General features: G+C 37.5%; 1 protein-coding gene across 1 annotated transcript in view; it reads left to right on the top strand.

Annotated features, from left to right (window-relative positions):
- LOC136857426 (ribosome assembly protein METTL17, mitochondrial) overlaps positions 1-12,936 on the top strand; it is a 115,988-nt gene that overhangs the window by 77,933 nt on the left and 25,119 nt on the right. Inside the window, exons 6-7 of the mRNA XM_067136079.2 lie at positions 1,600-1,743; positions 1,833-1,922. Coding sequence (XP_066992180.2) covers positions 1,600-1,743; positions 1,833-1,922 — 234 coding nt within the window. The remainder of the gene's footprint in view (positions 1-1,599; positions 1,744-1,832; positions 1,923-12,936) is intronic.

Genomic DNA, 12,936 nt, shown 5'->3' with positions numbered 1-12,936 from the left:
ATATAGTATGAAGCTATAAATATGATTTTTTTTCATTTATATGAAACTGGCAATTTGCCAACTTTTTGTCTTGTAATTGTTTTAATAGTCTTACAAACAATTTTGTACTCATTGGGATTGTAATTTTTTCCAAAGCAAGAGTTGTATACATTTTCTAATTAAAGATTGGAAATAAATCGATAAAACATCACCTCCTAAAAAAATCATACAAAATAATATTCTTATAAATAAAATACTAGTACTGTATATTCAGCCAAAAAAATTAAAGCAAATCCACCTCTTCTATGTTCAACATTAAATCCCGAAACCAATTCCAATTCCTCTTCTGCAAAATCAAAAGGAGTTCGATTAGTTTCAGCTAACATGACAAAAATCACGCCATTATGAGGGGGCAGGTTAAAAACATAAATCACATGTACCCTTGGAGACTTATAAATCTTATAAGACAATAATTATCTACTAAAAAATAAATCTTAGCAAAATTAGTGCTAATCTCACTTCATAAGAAATTGTTTGAGCAACAGCCCGTAACCCCCCTAATAATGCATAATTAGAATTAGATCACCCCGCAATTATAACAGTATACACCCCTAAGCTTGTGCATACTAAGAAAAATAAAATTCCTAGATTAAAAGTAAATAAAGTTGTCATAAAAGGATAAATTATTCAAGTTATCAAAGCTGAAAACAATCTAAAAATAGGAGAAAAATAATATATCAAATAATTTGATGCTATTGGATATGTCCCCTCCTTAGAGAATAACTTAATTGCATCGGCAAAAGGTTGTGGATATCCAATAAATTGTACTTTATTAGGTCCTTTATGAATCTGAATATAACCTAAAACCTTATGCTCCAATAAAGTAAGGAAAGTTACCCCAATTAATACAAAAATATTTAACATAACAGCCCCTAATATTCATATTAAATTCTCTATTAACAATACTACCTGTAATACTCTTACAATAGGTGGAGTGGAGGGCTGTGAGGGGAGTAGGGAGGGCATGTAAAAATGTTAAAAAATTGTTTGTATTAAAAAATCAAGGCTAACTGAATTTACTAAATACAAAATATACATTTGTTGGCAAAAATTTACAAACCTGAAATCATCAAGGGTATAATTCTTCCTAAAGAACTCTAAAAAAATTTATAGCATTAGGTACAGGAATGTTGTTGATAGTTATACTGAATATACTGGAAATATACTGGAATTTTGAAAATGGAACTCGGTAGACTCCCTGGTTCAGCCATTCTCTTGTGATGCGCATACATAGATACAGACAGAGATGACGGAAAATTAACAAGTGAATTTCCTTTTTACTGTGGACATAACCAATACAGAAATACCATTCTTTTTAAATTCTGAGCAATATGCAGACAAAACTCTTATTTTATATATTTAAATTGTCAATACGAAACCAAAATGAAATATGTAAGTTCTAATTATTCTCGAGATGTATCGGAGGAAATCTGTAGCTGGGGATTGAACAGATGTGGAATTATTTATTTCTAATCCTTTATCAGTTATAAGATGCGTTTTGATGATACTTGCAAATAGCAGAATCTTACACAACTTATATCTTTTCCATCTCTTTTCCAGTTGAAGTACGACATCGTCGTGAGTGCATTTTCCTTGTTCGAGCTGCCAAGTTTAAAAGCGAGGCTTGATACGCTCCTCACTCTCTGGAACAAGACTCAAGGATACTTGGTTGTAATAGAAAATGGAACGAAATCAGGCTTCCAGGTGAACCAGTCTTTAAAAATAACTCAAATTCTTACAAATTATCTGTACTCTTCAGTAATTCTTCTTTTTCTGTTTTTTTTCTTCTTCAGGCAGTAAATGAAGCAAGGGAATTCATACTCGACATATCAAACAATGCTGAACCAGGATCTGTTGAACCACCTGCACATGTGTTTGCTCCGGTAAGTGTTCCAACTTACCTAAACACTGTATTTGTTTTTACCTTGATTCTGAATCTGGCTGAGTCACAAGTGTTATTATTTTCAAGGACACTATGTGTTTACTGAGCACTAACTCTGAGAGATTCTCATGGCATATGATGAACCATGCTTAGGTATTTTTGAGAATTCTTAGGTTATGTTATCCTCATTTCTTGTTGTATATACAGGGTGTACACCTGCCAACTTTCCTGATTTAGGCGGGAGACTCCCAATTTTTGACAGTTTTTCCCGCCTCCCGATTATTCAATTATTTCTCCTGATTTTAGCTCATTGTTTGGTGAACTATAAACGTATGTTTTTAAATCCCGCCATTTCAGCTTAGTACGTCAGTGGCTGGAAGTCTTTCGCACATTGGCCACCTTCAAATGAAATATTGACGTTGATTAATACGAGAAATGCACGCAGGTGTGCGATGTTTATTGAAACCTGTTTATCGTGACAGGTATATTGATTGTCTGTCTCTCATTCTCGCATGCTATGTTCATCTTCGTTCACATCAGTTTCGCCAGTTCTAGAGACAATGCGCTAGACCTGGAGTTTTTTTAGTAATTTAGTAACAGAATTTCAAAGATTTAAATCTAAGAATTTCATTTTTTTGTCCGTATTGAACTGAGAATGTAAGGTAGGTAACTTGAAGGGTCCACCTTTTCAGTACAAATAAATGTTATTTTTTTTACAACATATTTTTACTTGGAACTAGTTTCAACGCTGTTTAGCGTCATCTTCAGCCAAAATGTGAGAAATAGGCATAGGCGTATACATGCAGACATGTACGTTACACAAAATGTTAGATCATTATGATTAAATAAGAGTAAAAGGGACATAAAATAGTGAATTACAAGGTCAGAAATTGTCAGTCATCAAAATGGTCCATGAAGAGTGAATCAAAACTGTACAAACACCCTTCATGGACCATTTTGATGACTGACAATTTCTGACCTTATACGAGGGCTATTTTTTTTTCAAGGTCCGATCGGTCGCGACAGTCAAACGCCCGCGAATATATGATGAACCGCTGCGCAGATGTGTTGCGCAACGTCTCTGAAATGACCGTTATGCGCCTCACCTCAGTCCCGTCAGTAGTGAACGTGCAGCGCGATCGTAAACATGGCTACAACGATCGCTTCGTCCGCCAAGTGTGAAGTGCGCGGTGTAATTCGATTTCTTCAGGCTGAGGGGTGCAATGCAGCCGAATAAGTCGTGTGTATGGTGAAACGTGCATGAGCGACAGCAAAGTGCGACAATGGTGCAGGAACTTTACAGCAGGGCGTACAGACGTGCATGATGCAGGCGGCCAAGGAAGGAAGTGTGTGTCAACCGATGATCTTGTTCAGCGTGTGGATCAGGCAATTCGAGAAAATCGTCGGTTCACAATTTCTGTGTTGAGTGCTTCGTTTCCTGAAATTTCCAGGTCAGCTCTCTACACAATTGTGAGTGAGACACTTCAGTACCACAAACTTTGTGCGAGATGGGTTCTGAAGATGCTGTCTGACCGTCACAAAACACAGCGAATGGGCGCCGCTTTAGCGTTTCTCCAGCGCTACCATGATGAAGGACCGGATTTTTTGAACAAAATTGTCACGGGGGACGAGACATGGGTTCATTTTGAAACGGAAGAAACAAAAGAGCAGTCCAAACAGTGGATGCATTCGCACTCCCCGAGTAAGCCAAAGAAATTCAAGCGAACATTCTCCAACAGAAAGTGTATGGCTACTGTGTTCTGGGACCGGAAAGGAGTTCTGTTGGTGGAATTCATGGAACGTGGTTCCACCATCACTGCATCCGCATACTGTGCGACTATTCAACGTCTACGACGGGCAATTCAGAATAAGCGGAGAGGGATGTTGTCATCAGGCATTGTCCTCCTCTATAACAATGCTCGGCCGCACACTGCAGCTGCCACCACGAACCTCCTGCAGCGTTTCCAGTGGGACGTTTTCGATCACCCAGCATACAGTCCGGACCTGGCTCCATCAGATTTTCACCTCTTTGCTCACATGAAACGCTGGCTAGGAGGACAGCCTTTTGACACTGACGAGGCGCTGCAGACCGGCGTACAAAGATGGTTACAGGTGCAGGCGGCGACGTTCTATCAAGAGGGCATTGACAAGTTGGTACCACGCTATGACAAATGTCTCAATCTGCGAGGCGACTATGTTGAAAAATAGCTGTGATGTATCAGTAAGTGTTACTAATAGAAAAGTGTCAAATTTGTACTGCTGTTTCATTTCGTGACCAATCGGACCTTGAAAAAAAAAAAATAGCCCTTGTAATTCACTATTTTATGTCTCTTTTACTCTTATTTAATCATAATGATCTAACATTTTGTGTAACGTACACGTCTGCATGTATACGCCTATGCCTATTTCTCACATTTTGGCTGAAGATGGTGCTAAACAGCATTGAAACTAGTTCCAAGTAAGAATATGTTGTAAAAAAAACATTATAACATTTATTTGTATTGAAAAGGTGGACCCTTTAAGTTACCTATCTTATGAATTTCAAAGATTGCGACTAGTGATTTTTCTAGAGATTTTGGTGGCCATTTGGAGACAATTCTAGCAAATTTTAATTTATGACTTGATCAGTTTGGTGAGTGAAGTAGGCTAGTCAACACTAGCATTGCACTTCGCATAATTGCGCAGGCATGTGATGTAATATATTAATCTATGCATTTGCTAAGTAACAGCATCTAAGTGCATGACTGATTCACACACGTGGAGCATGAGTTCATACTATATTCGGAAGGCTTATCACAGACTAATCATCCACTCAAGTATTTTCTCGGGTTTTGAGAAAATAAGTGTCGTAATATTATAATACACCGTATTGTTTGTAGTTGTAGTGGCAGTGTTCTTAATTTTTATTATTAGATGTGTTATTGAATTTAATGTGTGATTATGGGGAAGTCGTCATATGTACAAAGCTAAGGAATCGGACCGAGCGAGTAGGTGTGTGCTGTTCTGGGCACGCAGCTGTAAGCTTGCATTCGGGAGATAATGGGTTCGAACCCCACTGGTGGCAGCCCTGAAGATGGTATTCTGTTGTTTCCCATTTTCACAGCAGGGGCTGTACCTTAAGGCCATGGCCGCTTCCTTCCCACTCCTAGCCCTTTTCTATCGCGTCGTCGCCATAAGACCTATCCATGTTAGTGTGACGTAAAGCAGATTATAAAAAATACTTAGGAATCGGTATAAGTGTTCAACTGGCCGAGACATGTAGACTAAGCAGTTTTTACTAATTGTATCTCCTCATTTCTCCTGACTTTTCTGGATTTCCATATCAAAATCTGATTTTTGGTTTTGTAAAGTTGGCTGGTATGAGGGTATATCAGAAGTATACCGACAAAAATATCAGGTTACATACATCGATATAAAAGATATAAAAGATAAAAGATATAAGAGATATGTACACCAATATCCCCATAGAGAAGGCTATTAAAATCATAAAAACCAACCTATTAGAACATAAAAAGGTAAGCATACCCGAAATAGAAGAGTTTATGGTTATCCTTGAATTCGTACTTAGTCAGAACTATTTTATGTTTAACAGTAAGATTTATCGGCAGGATGGCCTCCCCATGGGCGCTCCAGCCTCGGGCATACTAGCAAACATTTATTTGGATTACTTGGAACATTCCTACATTATAGACCATATCAAAGGACTTGATTTATGGGTACGCTACGTTGATGATACATACGCCATAATTGACAAGGATCATGATGACAGTTCTAGCATTTTACACACGTTGAACACCTTAGACCCCAGTATACAGTTTACTGTTGAAGTAGAAAATAATGGTTCGATTAATTTTTTAGACATGACCACAACTAAAAAAGACAACCAATTTCACTTTGGAATTTATAGAAAACCTACATTCACCCCAACAACCATTCATAGTAACTCCCTACACCCCGATTCGCACAAAAAAATCAGCGTACCACAGTTTTATCAATAGAGCTTTTGAAATCTCGTTAAACAACAAAGAGAGAAATAAACAACTAGCCTTTATTCGACAACAGGCCCTTATTAATGGTTTTAATTGAAAAACTATTAACGGATTAATTGCCAAACGCAAGCATAAACTACAAACAAACTTAACAAAACAATCAGAGCAAACAAAAAAGTACGTAAGGTTCACCTTTAACAATCCCAACATTTATGCAATTACCAATTTATTCAAGAAGCATGGCATCAAAATAGCGTTCTCAACGAATAACAATACAAGACATAAGTTTTTCAACCACAATATGGTCAATCGAAATAGCGAGGAGCGGTTCCAGAATTCAGGTATTTATAAACTGACATGCAATCAGTGCAAGGCCACATACATAGGGCAGTCAGGACGTAAGTTCACAATAAGGTACTTTAGAACACGTCAATGCGGAGAAACATAAAAGATTCTCTGCAGTGGGAGTACACATGAGTGAAACAGGCCATAGATTCACAGACATTAAACAAGACCTAGCAATTCTCAATAGGCTAAACAAGGGAAGGTTAATGAACAGTCTAGAAAATATTCATATTCTTCTAGACAAGTCATTTAATAAGGACAAGAATTTGAATCAAGTAAACGAAGAGAGAAACCCCTTATTTGAATGCATATTGAGATACATTGAGTTATTATGAAAGAAGCAAACACGCCCAGCAATCACAAGGCCGACACGTCACAAGCAGAAACCACCTCCCCGCCCGATATAGCAAATGACGACACGTCCGCATTTCCGCTCCCTCCTAACCAGGGTAACTCACGAACTACAGCACACAGTTATAATACAAGGTTGAAGGTAGCCGGATTAAACCCACTCCTGTAGCACGGGAAGTTAAACAAACACGCAAGGCAAGGGTAAGTTCATACTTCCATACTTTCCAACACTCAAAGACTTATTATCCGTCACTTTTTTCAAATTCCAACTAATAGCCGCATTTTTTCCTGCTGGTTACAGGTCGTGATACAGACGATCCAACTTTTTTCAATTCAAACTACAAATAGCAAACTTCATTTTCGAAACAAGCCACACCTCTCCACCAAACAGGAGATAAGAGACGTGAAAACACCGGATGCCTTCTTAAGGAAACTTTTTACCAACAGCTCAACAGAAAAACTTCACATAGTGCATACAAGTTCTTCAGTAATCAACGAACTTATGGAAAATTCACAAGACTTATAGTGAACTATATTTTAGTCCATCAGTGTTTTTAACATTAAGATTTTTAATAAGAAGTCATAGTTTAACTAACAATTGCCTTCAATGCATCCCCCCCTCTACCCCTCCCCCCCCCCCCCCCCCACATCCATTCACACATGCACTACTAACACTTGTTTTTAAGGTTTTAAGAAAATTGTGAGACAGTTCTTAGCTAATTTTACTTTTGCCAAATGTAAGCAGCTGATGATGAATGCAGTGCATTCGAAACATGTTCTGAACTTTTAATTTAATGTCTATTGAAATAGCCTAAGGCTAAATAAAAGTGAAAGTATCGATCAGGTGGATTCTTGTTCCTTCAATTAATTAATTGGAAAAATGTCAGCGACGCTGTTCGTGTTATGTTAAGAACAATGGTGCAATCGGATTGGCGGAGACAATGTTTCTTTTCGAGAAAATGAGGTTACTTTGTTACTTCTGGGCGTGCCATTCAAGTTAACGAACTCGCCGTACTTAGAGCCGGCTGCTGCCTGTTGCTGTGTGTCAGAGGAAGGGAGGGGAAGTGGGAGACAGAGGTAATGTTTGGTGCGAATGCACAAGTTTCTTGTTCGTTTCGCATAGTCTCTTTGCAGCCCCAATATTCAGTGTACGGTTTGTTCTGCACAAATTGATTACTATGCGAACAGAAGATAAATGTGTACCAGGAATACAAACAGCTTTCCAGGTCATTAGCGACACACCGCACACATCCTGAACAGAGACCAAAGGTCACTACTACACTGTTGTGAATTGTGCATTGAAGTAGGTGGGGGAATATTGAACATTCAAACCATTGGCCATATTGTCTCCTTCGTTCAGTATTTCAGTACATTTACAATGTTGTGAGTGAAGGAGTACACAATCCTGGGGCGGCAGCGTTGCATCTTCGAGCATGTTAAATAATTAAGAACGTTGCTGCGACCAACAGACGAGAGAAGAAACGATCTGGTGCATTCCTTGACTGACAATGTGTATTAATTACAATGTGTGTAGTTATGCAGAGGTGCCAACTATTATGGATTGTCCGTAATTATTACGGATTTTACCTCATGATAACGGAATTATGGTCAAAGGGGAAATTATTACGGAAAAGCTGACATTAAAGTCAAATAATAGTACTAGGTTATAAATTCCACCTGTTCAATACATAAGAGTTTTTTATTTAAATTTAAGAAATAGTTCTTAACATATTAGATATAGGGACATGTTTCACCCATAATGAGGGCATCATCAGCCTGAAAATCTCATACCTGAAAGAAAGATAGATCAGCATACTGATTGTTCTTATACGTCTAAAATATAAATAAGAGGATACTGTTTTAGGTACAAATGTGTATAAAATGACTAGCAAGTGGAATATGGTAGTTATAAGTACTCTTTATGATAAAGTCTTATAATCAATCCTTATTGTAGGTCTTTACGAATGTCTTGTTTTTCAAATGTGGTAACAAGTAGTTAGTTAAAAGTTTGAAAAGAATACGTAAATTGCTGCGTTGAAATGAAATCTGGTAAATATGGTGCCTTATTCTGGAGATGGCATAAGGAGCTTATAATAGCTTAATATTTAGGATAAAAGTCACTCTTAGTCGTAGTTAAATTTAAATTCAAAGTTGAAGTTGTTAATTTTATATGATGATAAGATGACAAACTTCTTGAAGCGCTTAGGAGCAAGGACAAGTACTTGTCAGAAATGTAGCTATAGTAGAATTTCGTTATAGCGAGAATTCACAGCAGTGGAAAATTTACTCGCTATAGCGGATTGTTGTTATATCTGATTTTTGTATAAAAGTCAGAAAACCCCCATGCACATTAAAATCGGTATGAAATGGCAATCAGTTTGTTCAAAACTTGCTTTTCCGCAGGTGATATCTACACTACGACTTACTTGTTTGTTATTTTTCAAAATCCGATACTACGTGAAAGTGTATATTTAATTTCATTCTGAAAAAATTACAGTTCCGCATTTCTCCGAATCCAAGACGAACCCCACTTTTTCCTTCAAAAAAAATTAAATCAAGCTCAAAAAGTGCTTTGTAAAATCATATGAATGCCTTTGTTGTACAGTACGCATTTTATACTTTTTTAGGCGCCGAACATTGGCTTTCGTTTTGCCCCTTTTTTTTTTTTTTTTTTTTTTTCAGCTGCACAATTATTCTTTATTTCCGCGGGCTTAACGACCATTAACTTAAAATTGGCGTTATAATACCGAAAAGAGAACCCGTTGAAAATTTGCCCGGCAATGCCTATTCCATGCATCTCTACAATACGGTGATCCGTCAGGAAAATATTTTTGCTGTCTATAAAACTGTTATGGTACTTTTACTCAGCATCGTATATAACCGGCTACCGCTACACGCACGTCTCGCTTGTCGGGTTCGGCCAACTTCAGCGGCTAGTGATGTATAGGCCTAATCGCGCACGTTGAAGGTCAACGAACGAGTTTATTTCGCAACGGTATGGCCTCTCCGCCCTTGCGTTTTTCGTACACATACCTCACAATTTAATTTTTGACTTCTTTAAAGCGTCCTTGTTGCGGACTACTGAATGCATTTTTTTTTTGTATTTTTGTCTTCATGCTGACACCATATATTGGCTTTAGTTAGGCCTATGCCATATTTTCATTCGGCTGCATAATTATTCTACATTTCCAAGTGTTAAATAACCACTAACTTAAAATTGGCATCATAATATCGACGAGAACCCGTTGAAAATTTGCCGGCAATACCTGTTCGACGTATCTTTACAACTATCCATCACAAAGATATTCTTGCTGTCTATAAAACTTAATTTTACTAAGAGTAGGTACAGTTGATGCGTTATAGTTCTGGCACCGAGTAGCCGTGGCCTTTCTAAGAATTCGAAGGCTCGCATGTTTTGATACCATCCTGCAGATTAGAGAAACATTTTTGTAGAGGCTAATAGATTGTTATTCTCTCTTCACTATTTCCTGAGATCCGGTGACGTTACACACAGGCACTGTACAACCAGTTGTCATGGCTCCTTGATTTTTTGCATGAGATTCTGAGGGGTAAAAAACCCGTCGTCTTGGATTCAGAGAAATACGGTATCACTCCAGAGTTTTCTTCTTCAAATGGCATCACCTAACCTAATCATATATATGTCATGAAAACATATTTGAAACGCATGCAGAGAAATGAGTTATCCTCCCTAAAAATTTACATTGAATAGCCTTTCCGAAATTTAACTAGACGCAAGAAACAATGAACTATCCTCTGAAATCAGTCATGTACTCTGAAATATCTTGAGGTGTATCACGTTCTTACTTAATTTCAGTAAATAACATTAAAATTAAGAGATTGTTTACTTCAGCCGTTACTTTAACGAGTTAACAACTGCTATTTGGCCATGTTATTTACGCATTTATTACGAAAACTTGTTATCCTCTTTCATTTCGAATTTTCTTTAGAGAATAGCAGTAATAATCGACTCCAACATCGCCTTTGAATGTCGACGATAGAGCTCGCAAATACACATAGTGAGAAAACTATACCGTACAAAGATGATTGATCGCATCTTGTAGCAAACATTTCAGTTTCCTTATTCAAACAGTGTCACCTATCCTAACCTACTATACATATGATGAAAACATACTTCAAGCGCCACTAGAGAAATTATAACCTTCTCGCTATAAATTTACATAATAATAGTCTTTCTGTAATTTAACCAGACGCGTAAAAATATAAACTAACCTGTGAAATCAATTATTCACTCTGCCATATCTCGAGGTGTATCCCATTTATACTTCATTGCAGTATTTAGCATTAAAATAAAGCGATCATTTAGTCAGCCTTCATTTTTAACGAGTTAAGAACTGTTATCGGACACGTTATTTACGCATTTATTATGAAAATATGTTCTCTTTCATTTCGAATTTTCTTTACGGAACAGCAGTCGACGGGTATTACTAATAGACTCCGACATCGACTTCGAATGTCGACGAGAGGACTTGCTAGTGGACATAGCGAGGAAACGATACTAAAGATAATCGATTGCATGCAACATAATCGCTGGGGTGCATAAATATCGATGACGGAACAAATCGCACGCGCTTAATCGCTTGTAATAACGGATGCTCTCGCTACAACCGAACGATAATACACAGTTTGAAGGGACAGCAAAATATTGTGGGTATAACGGTTTTCTCGTTATATGCCATACTTGCTATAGCAGACTTGTACTGTATTGTTATAATTAGCTGGTGGACGTGTTTGTAGCTTTTGTATTAAAAGTTGAAAGGAAAATGTGCGAGCTTGAGTAACGCTTGTGGTGTTATGTCCCTTCGACAGTTGTTATCTTAATTTGGTTAAAGATGAGGTAAAATCCATAGTTGTTAATCTTACATGAAAAAATAAGACAACGAACTTCTTGAAGCACTTAGGAGTGAGGACAAGTATTCGCCAGAAAACGTAGCTATATTTATAATTAGCTGGTAGATGTGGTTATAGCTTCTTGTATTAAAAGTCGAAAGGAAAATGTGCGAGGTTGAGTAGAGCTTGTGGTGTTATGTCTGAAATAAGAGGAGAGTGAAATGTTAAGGAATAAAATTAAAGGAGAAGGAGAGAACGAAGAAAAAACAATGTGTGTGAAGATTACTTACCCTTTCGATAGTTGTGATGTTAATTTGGTTAAATATGAGGTGAGTTGAAGAAAATATGTTGTGTGTGATTTAATTTATCTGTTCAATTGTTGTAACATGTAAAGCTGACATTATCATGAAAAATACATTTCTATGGGGGGGAAAAAAAAAGTTCAATCCTTTCGAGCCTTTCTCCTAAATCGTCCTCATTTCAATGCTTGTGATTTGGCAATGATACTTATTCGATTGTGACTTCCTTTTGCGTTGTAAAATTCATTGTGAATGAAGGAGCTCAGGCGCTGCTCTTCTCCACTATAAATCCTTCAATATTATTGTATTTGCTGTGTTAAGTGTATCTGACAGTTGACAGAAAGATTGAGAAAGAAATGAGGCCTACATTAAGCACATCTTCACTGGAATCGCTTATGATTCAGAAGACGAAAATGTCATTGCAGTGGGAAGGATGCTTCAAGATAAACTACACTGAAAAGCAGCTGCTGTGTGAGAAACAAGCTACAAGGAATGTTTTATCATAGAACTGACAGGTGTGTGCAAATGTTATTGTGTAATATGATATACTTTCAAATAGAGGGAAGGGCAAAAGGGGTATCATGAAGAAGGAAGGAGCAAGCTTTGGACTTGACTCGAAATTTCTGTCGGGGGTAGAGGGAAATTAGCCGATTACTGATAATCCACTTCAAAGGTTGACACCACTGCGTTATGGCTGTTTAATGAATGAACTTTGGATTTTGCCTGTAGGAGACAAGGACAATCCTGTGCGAGTCGAATGAGGAAACTTGTGCATACGTGTGGAGCATAAACAATGTTTCCATTATACACCCCATTTCCCGTTCCCCTGCCCCCTCTCCCTTCTTTTCCTTGAAGCACGGCAGCAGCTTGTGCTCTGACGTAGCAGATAACAAAGTAACCTCATTTTCTCAGAAAGAAAATGTTTCTCTGCCAATCTGCTTGAACTATCGTTTTTAACATAACACGAAGAGCATCCTTGATATTTTATTGGTATAGTTCTGATATACGCTGCAGGTATTTACTGTCAGTATTGTGACTGAGTGGCACTACCTTTTCTTGTTTCCACTTTTTCTTAATATGTAACTTGAATGCTGTGTGGAACGTGTTGGAATTATTAATATTTTGTTTTACTGTTATCTTTCCTCCCGCACCTCATCATGTT

This window comes from Anabrus simplex, chromosome 1 (genome assembly GCF_040414725.1).
Source record: "Anabrus simplex isolate iqAnaSimp1 chromosome 1, ASM4041472v1, whole genome shotgun sequence".
Lineage (NCBI taxonomy): Eukaryota > Metazoa > Arthropoda > Insecta > Orthoptera > Tettigoniidae > Anabrus > Anabrus simplex.
The sequence above is the reverse complement of the archived record's forward strand: the minus strand, read 5'-3'. Positions and strand labels throughout refer to the sequence as shown.